Source organism: Bufo bufo, chromosome 10 (assembly GCF_905171765.1).
Source record: "Bufo bufo chromosome 10, aBufBuf1.1, whole genome shotgun sequence".
In the NCBI taxonomy this organism is placed as follows: Eukaryota; Metazoa; Chordata; class Amphibia; order Anura; family Bufonidae; genus Bufo; species Bufo bufo.
The window spans coordinates 1,135,485-1,152,507 of NC_053398.1; the positions used below are offsets into that span (position 1 = coordinate 1,135,485).

General features: G+C 47.8%; 1 protein-coding gene across 6 annotated transcripts in view; it reads right to left on the bottom strand.

Moving 5' to 3' along the window:
* The window catches only part of SBF2 (SET binding factor 2), a 293,682-nt gene that overhangs the window by 32,224 nt on the left and 244,435 nt on the right, over window positions 1-17,023 (bottom strand). For 5 of the 6 annotated variants that reach the window (XM_040410355.1, XM_040410354.1, XM_040410353.1 and 2 more), the window contains 7 exons: window positions 13,633-13,817; window positions 12,653-12,829; window positions 12,130-12,231; window positions 11,440-11,625; window positions 2,552-2,678; window positions 1,511-1,638; window positions 1,214-1,432 (listed from right to left, as the gene is read on the bottom strand). In XM_040410355.1, the coding sequence (XP_040266289.1) occupies window positions 1,214-1,432; window positions 1,511-1,638; window positions 2,552-2,678; window positions 11,440-11,625; window positions 12,130-12,231; window positions 12,653-12,829; window positions 13,633-13,817 (1,124 nt within the window). Of the gene's footprint in view, window positions 1-1,213; window positions 1,433-1,510; window positions 1,639-2,551; window positions 2,679-11,439; window positions 11,626-12,129; window positions 12,232-12,652; window positions 12,830-13,632; window positions 13,818-14,800; window positions 14,870-17,023 lie in introns of all 6 variants that reach the window. The other variant, XM_040410357.1, reaches the window with a different exon arrangement.

The window sequence follows — 17,023 nt, forward strand, 5'->3', positions numbered from 1 at the left end:
TCTGTGGTGTTACATAGGACTGCAGGTGACATCTACTACATTATCTGTACTCAGTTATCACTGTGTTATCTGTGGTGTTACATAGGACTGCAGGTGACATCTCCTACATTATCTGTACTTAGTTATCACTGTGTTATCTGTGGTGTTACATAGGACTGCAGGTGACATCTACTACATTATCTATAATCAGAGAGTTATCACTGTGTTATCTGTGGTGTTACATAGGACTGCAGGTGACATCTCCTACATTATCTGTACTCAGAGAGCTATCACTGTGTTATCTGTGGTGTTACATAGGACTGCAGGTGACATCTACTACATTATCTATAATCAGAGAGGTATCACTGTGTTATCTGGGGTGTTACATAGGACTGCAGGTGACATCTACTACATTATCTGTACTCAGAGAGCTATCACTGTGTTATCTGTGGTGTTACATAGGACTGCAGGTGACATCTCCTACATTATCTGTACTTAGTTATCACTGTGTTATCTGTGGTGTTACATAGGACTGCAGGTGACATCTACTACATTATCTATAATCAGAGAGTTATCACTGTGTTATCTGTGGTGTTACATAGGACTGCAGGTGACATCTACTACATTATCTGTACTCAGAGAGTTATCACTGTGTTATCTGTGGTGTTACATAGGACTGCAGGTGACATCTCCTACATTATCTGTACTCAGAGAGCTATCACTGTGTTATCTGTGGTGTTACATAGGACTGCAGGTGACATCTACTACATTATCTATAATCAGAGAGGTATCACTGTGTTATCTGGGGTGTTACATAGGACTGCAGGTGACATCTACTGCATTATCTGTAATCAGAGAGGTATCACTGTGTTATCTGGGGTGTTACATAGGACTGCAGGTATAGAAGCAGTTCCCTGATGTCATGGTGACGGCTCAGCGGGGTAGACGGACCTGGTGCACATTATAACTCGAGACCATCTGAGGTCTCCATCTTGGTTGGGGCGCGGTGGACCAGGTGACCATAACCTTCAGATCAGGGGGCACATGACGAAGATTGAAGACGTGTGAACTTTATGGGGACAAGGATTCTAAGACTTGGTCACTGTTCTGGGATGAGCCATCTAAGACACAAGGCGGAGGATGGGGTCACACACTGCGCCGAATCCTCTGCTCTGCACCTGAAGATGCCAACTCAGAAGACAGAGGGGATAAATGCGGAGCCAGAGGAGCTTACATTCATAAGGTGCGTGATGGCGTCCGGCTGGACCTTTGCCACATCGTCATAACACGGCCAGACGGCTTTCCTCTTCCCCTGCGGAGACGTCTCCTCCTCGCTCAGGTGCAGTCGAGACGGGATGGTCGTCCAGTCATAAGAAGGGCCCGAGGCCAAGGTCTCCTCGGTGTAATACTCCCACTTCCTCAAGGTGGAGATGTTGGCACTAGGCTTTAATGGCTGGAAGACAGAAGACAGGGGGTTGCACAGGTGGAGCTCGGAGGCAGGGGTCCCCTGCGCCTCGTTTTCCTCTCGTACCTCCATTTCACTTGGAGCATAGAGATAGTTGAAGAAGACGGGGCTTTTTCTGTGCGTCCGCTCTATGTACTCCCAGATGCAGATCCCCCTCCTCGAGTGCTTGTCTCCTTTATCTTCAAACAGCGTTCCTGCAAGAAAACGGAGACCTTCGAGTCCGAGGAGGCCACAGGGGAAGTGGAGGCTGCAGCAGGGCCCGTGACTGAGAGGCCCCACCGCATTCGCAGGTTTATTGATCAGGCATTCAAAACATTAGCAAAAAACTGTAATTAAATGAAGTCTGCAACGTTTGACTTTTTAGAACCTCTGTTTGCCCTCAGTGAATGGAAATACTCACTGTTTTACATCTGAAGGCTGAAAATCTGTTCTGACCCAATACTTGTCAAAGCTGAGTGGTTGTCACATTTGTATCCAGTCTAGAAAATCCTCTGTGAGCGATCTAGACTGATACATTGTAACAAACCACTGACTGGAAAGAGATTTGTGCTTAGCTCACAAGCCCTGGGAAGTGTGGGTCATCAGCCTCTGGATGGGAATGATTCCCATTCACTGACAGCCAGCAGAGATCTCCCAATGTTTCAGCTTTCTTTACATGTTAGGAGTTTTGCAGTGTTTGCCTTCATTTATTGATACTTGTATCGGACCAATCGCTGCGGGGGGAGGGAGGCCCAATACCAGGGCTGTATTACACTGGACCCATGTATGCTCGTTAGCGATCATCTTGCCGCCAACTGCCTGACGAACAAGCAACCGCTAGACCGCATGCGGATTAGCGATGGCTCCTCTCCGTGCTACATGTAATAGCAGCGGAGGTGACGCCAGTGTAATGCCGGCTAGCTCGTTCTATTAGTGCCCCCCGGATGATGAAGCATTGAGCAGGCGCCACTTGTTCGCGGTCCTAGCCATTTTGCGGAGTTATGACGAGGAGAGCCCGGCGTCTGCACATTCCTCTCATGGCTCCTCCACTTCCCTAAACATGACTTGCAGTTATTGAGGCTCCTGCTGGAACAGTCCGAGCAGCGTCCTGGTGTCGCCGTCACATACCGTGCTCCAGCCGCTCGTAGTCCGAGTCCAGCAGGAAGGTCTTGAAGCGATTGGAGACGTGATGAAACGCCAAGAACTTCAGATAGTAGCGGTTAAACTCAAACTCCGTGGGATACTGATTGTGTATCTGTAAAACAGAAGAGGAGAGGGTGTCATGGCGAGATGCGTCCCAGTCTGATGAATCCGGACGAGCGCCAAGGGTCACGATGACTGCGTGCAGCGCTGCGATGCCACGTGTCTGACCAGAGGGCACACGACTAGGAAACGCTTCTCCAGGATCTTCTGCCCAATCTGCAACTTACTAAGAAATTGCCCATTCCAGTTCACAACCATTTCCAAGATCTCTGCTTGCTGTTAATGAATATAAGATTCTGAGTTTCACCCCGTGCAGACCTAATTCCTCTGTGAGCTAAACAGCCTGGAAATCAGACTTTATCTGCAGTGATACATTGTAACAGCACGAAGCTTAGGACGAGAGGAGATGTGCGCTGCAGTGTTTAGCTCACAGAGGATTGTCTAAAGTGATACACTGTAACAAATCCTCAGCAGTCAGAACCGGTTTTCTGCCTCAGGATATAAGCAAGAATGCCCTCATTCACTGAAAGCAAGCAGAAATAGTGAGAAAGTAAAATACAAAGTCATCATAAAGTGATTAAACTTTAAGACGGGACAATCGGCCATTACAAGCCACGGGAGATCCGGTGCTGGACTAGGTCACAAGCCAGATTACCAGAATTGGAAAGGGAATGAGGGCCGGATTAACGGAATTTCACTGGAATGTTTCCTGTTTGTATGACGGCCCCACAAGAAAGGCGCGGCAGAGCGATGACATCACAGGATCGCCCTCGCAGATGTTATATAAAGTAACACAATGGAGGATCCGACACGGTTCTGGGCGCAGCTGACACCTGGAAAATTTGGCGTAAACAAGTCTCCGAAAGCATCTCTCCACGCGCGATGGATGCAATCGCTTGGACACAGGGACATACAGTGATGGATACTGAGGCCTCCGCAGGGCACATCGGAATCACTGGGGCTAGCTCTGCTCTGCAGCAGCTGTCTGGCATTGAGCGTTTCATCAGCTTACAACCGGTGCACATTTTAGTCGTCTGTTCTCAATACAGATAACGGTGTCCATTAGTGGCTGTTATATTTATAGGACATCCATTACGGAACACTGCAGTCGGGCCCCCCGCAGCCTCACAGGGCTGATAACCGGGAGATTGCACTTCTGTGTCCCGGGAACCATGAAGTGTTGTGACACGGAGATTACAAGCAGCTATCCAGAGATATCACGTCCGAGCAGCTCGCAACGTTCCTGTCAGGGGTATTTATAACTCGGCTGGCGTGTGGACAAGCTTTAGTAACCCAGAACTTAAACTGGATCTGTCATCAGAAGTCTACCGCCGCCGCCAGGAGAGCGGGAACGTATGGATGTGTACACAGTAACCAGACGCCAATAATAAGGCCCACATGTGCGAGGATACGGGGTCTGTGAAATGGAACCGAACAAATATGTACAAAGTATATCCTGAAAATACAGGGTCTGTGACAAGGAACCGAATATGTACAATGTATAACCTGAAGATATGGGGTCTGTGACCGGGGACCAGAACAAGTCTTCTGTACAATGTATAACCTGAAGATACGGGGTCTGTGACCGGGGACCAGAACAAGTCTTCTGTACAATATATAACCTGAAGATACGGGGTCTGTGACCTGGGACCAGAACAAGACTTCTGTACAATATATAACCTGAAGATACGGGGTCTGTGACCGGGGACCAGAACAAGACTTCTGTACAATGTATAACCTGAAGATACGGGGTCTGTGACCGGGGACCAGAACAAGACTTCTGTACAATATATAACCTGAAGATACGGGGTCTGTGACCGGGGACCAGAACAAGTCTTCTGTACAATGTATAACCTGAAGATACGGGGTCTGTGACCGGGGACCAGAACAAGTCTTCTGTACAATATATAACCTGAAGATACGGGGTCTGTGACCGGGGACCAGAACAAGACTTCTGTACAATATATAACCTGAAGATACGGGGTCTGTGACCGGGGACCAGAACAAGTCTTCTGTACAATGTATAACCTGAAGATACGGGGTCTGTGACCGGGGACCAGAACAAGTCTTCTGTACAATGTATAACCTGAAGATACGGGGTCTGTGACCGGGGACCAGAACAAGTCTTCTGTACAATGTATAACCTGAAGATACGGGGTCTGTGACCGGGGACCAGAACAAGTCTTCTGTACAATATATAACCTGAAGATACGGGGTCTGTGACCGGGGACCAGAACAAGACTTCTGTACAATGTATAACCTGAAGATACGGGGTCTGTGACCGGGGACCAGAACAAGTCTTCTGTACAATGTATAACCTGAAGATACGGGGTCTGTGACCGGGGACCAGAACAAGACTTCTGTACAATGTATAACCTGAAGATACGGGGTCTGTGACCGGGGACCAGAACAAGACTTCTGTACAATATATAACCTGAAGATACGGGGTCTGTGACCGGGGACCAGAACAAGACTTCTGTACAATATATAACCTGAAGATACGGGGTCTGTGACCGGGGACCAGAACAAGTCTTCTGTACAATGTATAACCTGAAGATACAGGGTCTGTGATCGGGGACCAGAACAAGTCTTCTGTACAATATATAACCTGAAGATACGGGGTCTGTGACCGGGGACCAGAACAAGTCTTCTGTACAATATATAACCTGAAGATACGGGGTCTGTGACCGGGGACCAGAACAAGTCTTCTGTACAATGTATAACCTGAAGATACGGGGTCTGTGACCGGGGACCAGAACAAGTCTTCTGTACAATGTATAACCTGAAGATACGGGGTCTGTGACCGGGGACCAGAACAAGTCTTCTGTACAATGTATAACCTGAAGATACGGGGTCTGTGACCGGGGACCAGAACAAGTCTTCTGTACAATATATAACCTGAAGATACGGGGTCTGTGACCGGGGACCAGAACAAGTCTTCTGTACAATGTATAACCTGAAGATACGGGGTCTGTGACCGGGGACCAGAACAAGACTTCTGTACAATATATAACCTGAAGATACAGGGACTGTGACCGGGGACCAGAACAAGTCTTCTGTACAATGTATAACCTGAAGATACGGGGTCTGTGACCGGGGACCAGAACAAGTCTTCTGTACAATGTATAACCTGAAGATACGGGGTCTGTGACCGGGGACCAGAACAAGTCTTCTGTACAATATATAACCTGAAGATACGGGGTCTGTGACCGGGGACCAGAACAAGTCTTCTGTACAATGTATAACCTGAAGATACGGGGTCTGTGACCGGGGACCAGAACAAGTCTTCTGTACAATGTATAACCTGAAGATACGGGGTCTGTGACCGGGGACCAGAACAAGTCTTCTGTACAATATATAACCTGAAGATACGGGGTCTGTGACCGGGGACCAGAACAAGACTTCTGTACAATATATAACCTGAAGATACGGGGTCTGTGACCGGGGACCAGAACAAGTCTTCTGTACAATGTATAACCTGAAGATACGGGGTCTGTGACCGGGGACCAGAACAAGACTTCTGTACAATATATAACCTGAAGATACGGGGTCTGTGACCGGGGACCAGAACAAGTCTTCTGTACAATGTATAACCTGAAGATACGGGGTCTGTGACCGGGGACCAGAACAAGTCTTCTGTACAATGTATAACCTGAAGATACGGGGTCTGTGACCGGGGACCAGAACAAGACTTCTGTACAATGTATAACCTGAAGATACGGGGTCTGTGACCGGGGACCAGAACAAGTCTTCTGTACAATGTATAACCTGAAGATACGGGGTCTGTGACCGGGGACCAGAACAAGACTTCTGTACAATATATAACCTGAAGATACAGGGTCTGTGACCGGGGACCAGAACAAGTCTTCTGTACAATATATAACCTGAAGATACGGGGTCTGTGACCGGGGACCAGAACAAGTCTTCTGTACAATATATAACCTGAAGATACGGGGTCTGTGACCGGGGACCAGAACAAGTCTTCTGTACAATGTATAACCTGAAGATACAGGGTCTGTGACCGGGGACCAGAACAAGACTTCTGTACAATATATAACCTGAAGATACGGGGTCTGTGACCGGGGACCAGAACAAGACTTCTGTACAATGTATAACCTGAAGATACGGGGTCTGTGACCGGGGACCAGAACAAGACTTCTGTACAATGTATAACCTGAAGATACGGGGTCTGTGACCGGGGACCAGAACAAGTCTTCTGTACAATGTATAACCTGAAGATACGGGGTCTGTGACCGGGGACCAGAACAAGACTTCTGTACAATATATAACCTGAAGATACAGGGTCTGTGACCGGGGACCAGAACAAGTCTTCTGTACAATATATAACCTGAAGATACGGGGTCTGTGACCGGGGACCAGAACAAGTCTTCTGTACAATATATAACCTGAAGATACGGGGTCTGTGACCGGGGACCAGAACAAGTCTTCTGTACAATGTATAACCTGAAGATACGGGGTCTGTGACCGGGGACCAGAACAAGTCTTCTGTACAATGTATAACCTGAAGATACGGGGTCTGTGACCGGGGACCAGAACAAGTCTTCTGTACAATGTATAACCTGAAGATACGGGGTCTGTGACCGGGGACCAGAACAAGACTTCTGTACAATGTATAACCTGAAGATACGGGGTCTGTGACCGGGGACCAGAACAAGTCTTCTGTACAATGTATAACCTGAAGATACGGGGTCTGTGACCGGGGACCAGAACAAGACTTCTGTACAATGTATAACCTGAAGATACGGGGTCTGTGACCGGGGACCAGAACAAGACTTCTGTACAATATATAACCTGAAGATACGGGGTCTGTGACCGGGGACCAGAACAAGACTTCTGTACAATGTATAACCTGAAGATACGGGGTCTGTGACCGGGGACCAGAACAAGACTTCTGTACAATGTATAACCTGAAGATACGGGGTCTGTGACCGGGGACCAGAACAAGTCTTCTGTACAATGTATAACCTGAAGATACGGGGTCTGTGACCGGGGACCAGAACAAGACTTCTGTACAATATATAACCTGAAGATACGGGGTCTGTGACCGGGGACCAGAACAAGACTTCTGTACAATGTATAACCTGAAGATACGGGGTCTGTGACCGGGGACCAGAACAAGACTTCTGTACAATATATAACCTGAAGATACGGGGTCTGTGACCGGGGACCAGAACAAGACTTCTGTACAATATATAACCTGAAGATACGGGGTCTGTGACCGGGGACCAGAACAAGTCTTCTGTACAATGTATAACCTGAAGATACGGGGTCTGTGACCGGGGACCAGAACAAGTCTTCTGTACAATGTATAACCTGAAGATACGGGGTCTGTGACCGGGGACCAGAACAAGTCTTCTGTACAATATATAACCTGAAGATACGGGGTCTGTGACCGGGGACCAGAACAAGTCTTCTGTACAATGTATAACCTGAAGATACGGGGTCTGTGACCGGGGACCAGAACAAGACTTCTGTACAATGTATAACCTGAAGATACGGGGTCTGTGACCTGGGACCAGAACAAGTCTTCTGTACAATGTATAACCTGAAGATACGGGGTCTGTGACCGGGGACCAGAACAAGACTTCTGTACAATATATAACCTGAAGATACGGGGTCTGTGACCGGGGACCAGAACAAGTCTTCTGTACAATATATAACCTGAAGATACGGGGTCTGTGACCGGGGACCAGAACAAGTCTTCTGTACAATGTATAACCTGAAGATACGAGGTCTGTGACCTGGGACCAGAACAAGTCTTCTGTACAATGTATAACCTGAAGATACGAGGTCTGTGACCGGGGACCAGAACAAGTCTTCTGTACAATGTATAACCTGAAGATACGGGGTCTGTGACCGGGGACCAGAACAAGTCTTCTGTACAATATATAACCTGAAGATACGGGGTCTGTGACCGGGGACCAGAACAAGACTTCTGTACAATATATAACCTGAAGATACAGGGACTGTGACCGGGGACCAGAACAAGTCTTCTGTACAATGTATAACCTGAAGATACGGGGTCTGTGACCGGGGACCAGAACAAGTCTTCTGTACAATGTATAACCTGAAGATACGGGGTCTGTGACCGGGGACCAGAACAAGTCTTCTGTACAATGTATAACCTGAAGATACGGGGTCTGTGACCGGGGACCAGAACAAGTCTTCTGTACAATATATAACCTGAAGATACGGGGTCTGTGACCGGGGACCAGAACAAGTCTTCTGTACAATGTATAACCTGAAGATACGGGGTCTGTGACCGGGGACCAGAACAAGTCTTCTGTACAATGTATAACCTGAAGATACGGGGTCTGTGACCGGGGACCAGAACAAGTCTTCTGTACAATATATAACCTGAAGATACGGGGTCTGTGACCGGGGACCAGAACAAGACTTCTGTACAATATATAACCTGAAGATACGGGGTCTGTGACCGGGGACCAGAACAAGTCTTCTGTACAATGTATAACCTGAAGATACGGGGTCTGTGACCGGGGACCAGAACAAGACTTCTGTACAATGTATAACCTGAAGATACGGGGTCTGTGACCGGGGACCAGAACAAGTCTTCTGTACAATGTATAACCTGAAGATACGGGGTCTGTGACCGGGGACCAGAACAAGTCTTCTGTACAATATATAACCTGAAGATACGGGGTCTGTGACCGGGGACCAGAACAAGACTTCTGTACAATATATAACCTGAAGATACGGGGTCTGTGACCGGGGACCAGAACAAGACTTCTGTACAATGTATAACCTGAAGATACGGGGTCTGTGACCGGGGACCAGAACAAGTCTTCTGTACAATGTATAACCTGAAGATACGGGGTCTGTGACCGGGGACCAGAACAAGTCTTCTGTACAATGTATAACCTGAAGATACGGGGTCTGTGACCGGGGACCAGAACAAGACTTCTGTACAATGTATAACCTGAAGATATGGGGTCTGTGACCGGGGACCAGAACAAGACTTCTGTACAATATATAACCTGAAGATACGGGGTCTGTGACCGGGGACCAGAACAAGACTTCTGTACAATATATAACCTGAAGATACGGGGTCTGTGACCAGGGACCAGAACAAGTCTTCTGTACAATGTATAACCTGAAGATACGGGGTCTGTGACCGGGGACCAGAACAAGACTTCTGTACAATATATAACCTGAAGATACGGGGTCTGTGACCGGGGACCAGAACAAGTCTTCTGTACAATGTATAACCTGAAGATACGGGGTCTGTGACCTGGGACCAGAACAAGTCTTCTGTACAATGTATAACCTGAAGATACGGGGTCTGTGACCGGGGACCAGAACAAGACTTCTGTACAATGTATAACCTGAAGATACAGGGTCTGTGACCGGGGACCAGAACAAGACTTCTGTACAATGTATAACCTGAAGATACGGGGTCTGTGACCGGGGACCAGAACAAGTCTTCTGTACAATGTATAACCTGAAGATACGGGGTCTGTGACCGGGGACCAGAACAAGACTTCTGTACAATGTATAACCTGAAGATACAGGGTCTGTGACCGGGGACCAGAACAAGACTTCTGTACAATATATAACCTGAAGATACAGGGTCTGTGACCGGGGACCAGAACAAGTCTTCTGTACAATGTATAACCTGAAGATACGGGGTCTGTGACCGGGGACCAGAACAAGTCTTCTGTACAATGTATAACCTGAAGATACGGGGTCTGTGACCGGGGACCAGAACAAGACTTCTGTACAATGTATAACCTGAAGATACAGGGTCTGTGACCGGGGACCAGAACAAGACTTCTGTACAATATATAACCTGAAGATACAGGGTCTGTGACCGGGGACCAGAACAAGACTTCTGTACAATGTATAACCTGAAGATACGGGGTCTGTGACCGGGGACCAGAACAAGACTTCTGTACAATGTATAACCTGAAGATACGGGGTCTGTGACCGGGGACCAGAACAAGACTTCTGTACAATGTATAACCTGAAGATACGGGGTCTGTGACCGGGGACCAGAACAAGACTTCTGTACAATGTATAACCTGAAGATACGAGGTCTGTGACCGGGGACCAGAACAAGTCTTCTGTACAATGTATAACCTGAAGATACGGGGTCTGTGACCGGGGACCAGAACAAGACTTCTGTACAATGTATAACCTGAAGATACGGGGTCTGTGACCGGGGACCAGAACAAGACTTCTGTACAATGTATAACCTGAAGATACGGGGTCTGTGACCGGGGACCAGAACAAGTCTTCTGTACAATATATAACCTGCATTGAAGGGAGGGGCAAATAAATTACAAAATAATAGACGGACTGGGAGCCCAAAGCAGGTTTGGAATTAAACTGAAGTGTGGCGCCATGTTGTAGGCAGGTCCAGACTGGCAGAAGTCGGAACAACTCAAATATGTAGGGACAACAGCAGCAGGTGGAGCCAGCAATACCACAGTGCTGCATAACATACTGACACCTGCTGTCCTGAGGATGCCCGACGCTCCGAGCAGTAATTACTGCTGAGAGCATCAGACCATTATGTACCCCGCTGACAGCTCTGAGGCCTCTGGTGCCCCCCCGGGCATTGCCCAACGGTAAATTTCCCTGTAGGGTCTATGGCCAGTCCACCCTGAGTTCATCATGCACCAAAGCAGAGCAGGCGTGTCTGAGTCAGTGCAGAAACATGAGACCAGAACTGCAAATGCAGCTTTGGATGTGACTGGAGTCAAAGATAAGTTGGAACAAGAGATAAGTAAAACCTGAGCAGGAGCTAAGACTCCCAACATCTGCATTCTCACCTGATGGACGCAGTCGAGGAATTGCAGAAAGATCGGCACAAACCCGCTGCCTTGACTGCCGAGCGAGAGGCTGCTGCGCTGGCTGAACTTATGGCCAAAGGAGAGCCACTCCTTCTCGATCAGCATCCGGAACCCGTCCAGAGTGCGGTAAAAGGGGTCTCCGAGGAGCTGTACCAGAGAGATGATCTAGAAGGTTCATGAAACACACAGTAAACGCAGAGGTCCTCACACAAAGCTGCATCCAGAGGGGCCCCACTCACATCCATAGGGGCCCCACTCACCACCGTATTCCCAAATCACAAGTCTGGCTGGTTAGAGGGGCACCGTCACCGAAGACTGAATGGACGCCATATTGACACCCAACTTTCTCAGAAACAGATACAAATGCCATGTTCTATCGATAGCGATTGTCACCCGGCGTTCCTAGACACCCGAGGGGAAGCGTTATACAATGACCCTGCTGCTGTCGGCCTTGGGAAAGCTGAGTGAGACCCCCTGAATGTGCGGGAAGCTATACGGTCTGTCACCCAGCTTTCCCAGACCGATACAAGCTTTTTTTCTGCTGCTTTAGTTCTCTCTGTCCCTGAGAAAGTGGAGTGACACCTAAAAGACTGCCGGGGGCCGGTCACCCAGCTTTCCTAGACACCCGAGTGGCAGATGAGATTGGCTATACCTGGTCGTCACCGTTACCTGGGTGGTGATATCCCATCCGTCCTCCAGACTGATCATCACAGACGAGCCACTCTCCAGGAGCTCAGACACGATGACCGACAACTGGATTATTCTGTGAATCTGCGGGAAAAAATACCACAAATCCCTGTAATCCGCCATCAACGCGTGCTGGATTATCGGAGAAATCCACTAGAAAAAAGGGCACGCTAGAAATATTGTGGATGAGGAGCAGAGAATGTGATTGAGATCATAAACTGAATAATGAAAGTGATGCAGAAAGGTACAGCATGGTGGACAGATCATATAGTCATGACACCATGAAATACCCAGCACATCTGAACTCAGCATGAAAACCACCTGTGGGAACCAATCTTAATTTGGGAGATCTGAACAAAGCAGGAACTGCTCTGTGCCTACCAGGAAGTCTCCAGAGATGAGAGATGTAGGAATGTACAGCATGGTGGACAGCAGATACAGAAAGTATATAAATACATATATAATCAGGATGTCGTCCTCCATACCAGGAGAACTGAAAAATCACCTGCAGGAACCACTCTGAGTCTCCCAATGACTTGAAGAAAGTGGCGTCGGAGTCTCCGGGCACGCAGCTGGGCACGCACGCTCTCATTAACTTCTTGAAACTCGCTTTTACTTGTCGGTTGTCACCAAACTCAACGGGCACGAATTCACAGTTCAGAGCAAAGTCCAACTTAAAGCCCTGGTGGATGAAAAGACAAAGTTATTTTGACTCCTAACCCCTCGGCACGCCGCGCCACCCCTCGGCACGCCGCGCCACCCTGCATCATACCCCGCCACCCCTGACGAAGAGGCTTCCTGCCCTATGAATTGCCTCCACAATCTATATAATAACAAGCGGCTGGAAGCGGTTTCTGTAACTAACAGGGATTATTAATGCGATTCCTTCCATAAAACCCAAGGCGCCCTTTATCTGCAGGCCAAGCGGCCACCGGCGGGTGAGGAGGTCCGAGGCTTACTAGATGGAGGCCGTTCATTTCTAGGAACAGATGGCACCGGGCGCCTCTTGGAGAATTTTTTATTACAATTTCAGGAATTTCTGCCGCTGATGTTCTTGGACCGAGACCAAAAAATTAAAGTGATAGGAAGAAGAATGTCACACGAGGAGCAATGTCCTGCAGGCACGGCGGGTTAAGCATAAGGGTCGTGGGATCATCAAGCTGTATATTTAAGAGAAGGCCAATGGTAAGCGGAGCGTTGATAGGCGCCGCTATGCGGGGAATGTGCTGATAACGTCTAGTCCCGGGAGCGCGACAAACAGGCCCTACAGCGCTTAGTAAGCTAGGCTGTGGGGGCATGGAAATCAATAATAGTGATAACCCCCATTCTTTACACTGCAGGCAAAACAAAGAAGGTTTTCTATACAAAATAATATAATTTTTCTAAGTTAAAATGACTCCTGGCATCAGAGTGGCGGATCTAGCAGGTAACGCAGCGGCAGCTCTGTTCTAGAGCACAGAATGGTGGTATACCGACTGTACTAACCCTTAACTGAGATTTCTCTCCAAAGATATACAGGGCAGCCTGGCGCTTTAACAGCTGGTTTTGCAGGGTGGTATGGTCCGTGTAAGATGAAGTGTGGTCTTTTCCTGCAAGACGAGCGCCAACATCGACCAGTGGCGTTTGGGTGGTGATAAGGCGATTGCTGGAGCGCAGACTTGCCCAAACACCTGGACACAGAAGGAAAAGTTACAGAAAGCATGGGTAGAGTGAGGGCGGCCAGGCAGCCAGCAGAGGCAATGCCAGCCAGCACAGAGCGATGCTGACAATGCCCGCCAGCACAGAGCGATGCTGACAATGCCAGCCAGCACAGAGCGATGCTGACAATGCCAGCCAGCACAGAGCGATGCTGACAATGCCCGCCAGCACAGAGCGATGCTGACAATGCCCGCCAGCACAGAGCGATGCTGACAATGCCCGCCAGCACAGAGCGATGCTGACAATGCCCGCCAGCACAGAGCGATGCTGACAATGCCAGCCAGCACAGAGCGATGCTGACAATGCCCGCCAGCACAGAGCGATGCTGACAATGCCCGCCAGCACAGAGCGATGCTGACAATGCCAGCCAGCACAGAGCGATGCTGACAATGCCCGCCAGCACAGAGCGATGCTGACAATGCCCGCCAGCACAGAGCGATGCTGACAATGCCCGCCAGCGCACAGCATCACACACATACTCAAAAACAGAAAGCACTAGATACACAAGCCTCTAAACAAATATATGGTTGTGATTGGACCTTTCCTCCCAAACTGATGACATCCCCTTTATGTTACTGCTCTTTGTGTCACTTTCATATATTTATTTAGAGGCAGGAAAAGAAACGAGTGAGGAGTGAGAACTAGGTCTATGGGAATGATGGAATCACACGACCCGTGAACCTAGGACTCTGCTAACGGGGTGATGAAAGGAAAGCTGGGTGATGTACAATATGGCCGCCATGACAGCTCCAATAGGGGTTGTCACCCATCTTTCCCAGATTCCTAAATAGAGAGGTCTATGATGTCTGGAGCTGCACGAGCCGGTGGAGGATCACCTCAGTGACCTGCAGGCCAGGATCTGGAGAACTATATCTGGGAGGATCCTCTGCCTGCAGGATGAGGAGGATGATGATGATGATGGAGGGTGAATGCTGGCGGCTCAGGGGGTAAGTACCTGTATTCTGTATCCTCTCCTTAGCTGTGAGATGTGCCTGGGAGAACAGCTTATCCCTGTACCCAAGAACTGGTCAGAGGAGGAGGAGGAAGGAAAGCGAGAAGGTTACAGATCACAGCAGATCAAACAGAGCCGACGGGGGGAAGACAACAACAAGCAAAGGAGGCGAAAAATAACAAGCAGATATACAAATAATAAATGCTAATATATGAGGTAAGAAGACACAGGAAGATACAAGAAGACACAGGAAGACACAAGAAGACACAGGAAGATACAAGAAGACACAGGAAGACACAAGAAGACACAGGAAGACACAAGAAGACACAGGAAGACACAAGAAGCCACAGGATGATACAAGAAGACACAAGAAGACACAGGAAGACACAAGAAGACACAGGAAGACACAAGAAGACACAGGAAGACACAAGAAGACACAGGAAGACACAAGAAGACACAGGAAGACACAGGAAGACACAAGAAGCCACAGGATGATACAAGAAGACACAAGAAGACACAAGAAGACACAGGAAGACACAAGAAGACACAGGAAGACACAAGAAGACACAGGAAGACACAAGAAGACACAGGAAGACACAAGAAGACACAGGAAGACACAAGAAGCCACAGGATGATACAAGAAGACACAGGAAGACACAAGAAGACACAGGAAGACACAAGAAGCCACAGGATGATACAAGAAGACACAGGAAGATACAAGACGACAAAGGATGATACAAGACGACAAAGGATGATACAAGACGACAAAGGATGATACAAGAAGACAGAGGATGATACAAGAAGACAGAGGATGATACAAGAAGACAGAGGATGATACAAGAAGACAGAGGATGATACAAGAAGACAGAGGATGATAAAAGAAGACACAGGATGATACAAGAAGACACAGGATGATACAAGACGACAAAGGATGATACAAGAAGACAGAGGATGATACAAGAAGACAAAGGATGATACAAGACGACAAAGGATGATACAAGACGACAAAGGATGATACAAGAAGACAGAGGATGATACAAGAAGACAGAGGATGATACAAGAAGACAGAGGATGATACAAGAAGACAGAGGATGATACAAGAAGACACAGGATGATACAAGAAGACACAGGATGATACAAGAAGACACAGGAAGACACAAGAAGACACAGGAAGATACAAGAAGACACAGGAAGACACAAGAAGACACAGGAAGACACAAGAAGACACAAGAAGACACAAGAAGACACAAGAAGACACAGGAAGACACAAGAAGACACAGGAAGACACAGGAAGACACAAGAAGCCACAGGATGATACAAGAAGACACAAGAAGACACAAGAAGACACAGGAAGACACAGGAAGACACAGGAAGACACAAGAAGACACAGGAAGACACAGGAAGACACAGGAAGACACAGGAAGACACAAGAAGCCACAGGATGATACAAGAAGACACAGGAAGATACAAGACGACAAAGGATGATACAAGAAGACACAGGATGATACAAGAAGACAGAGGATGATACAAGAAGACAGAGGATGATACAAGAAGACAGAGGATGATACAAGAAGACAGAGGATGATACAAGAAGACAGAGGATGATACAAGAAGACACAGGATGATACAAGAAGACACAGGATGATACAAGAAGACACAGGAAGACACAAGAAGACACAGGAAGATACAAGAAGACACAGGATGATACAATAAGACACAGGAAGACACAAGAAGACACAGGAAGATACAAGAAGACACAGGAAGATACAAGAAGACACAGGATGATACAGGAAGACACAGGATGATACAAGAAGACACAGGAAGATACAGGAAGATACAAGAAGATACAAGAAGCTACAAGAAGATACAGGATGATACAAGACGACAAAGGATGATACAAGAAGACACAGGAAGACACAGGATGATACAAGAAGACACAGGATGATACACGAAGATACAAGAAGACAGGAAGATACAGGAAGACACAGGAAGATACAAGAAGACACAGGAAGATACAAGAAGACACAGGATGATACAGGAAGATACAAGAAGACAAGAAGATACAGGATAATACAGGAAGATACAAGAAGACAGGAAGATACAAGAAGCTACAAGAAGATACAGGATGATACAAGACGACAAAGGATGATACAAGAAGACACAGGAAGACACAGGATGATACAAGAAGACACAGGATGATACACGAAGATACAAGAAGACAGGAAG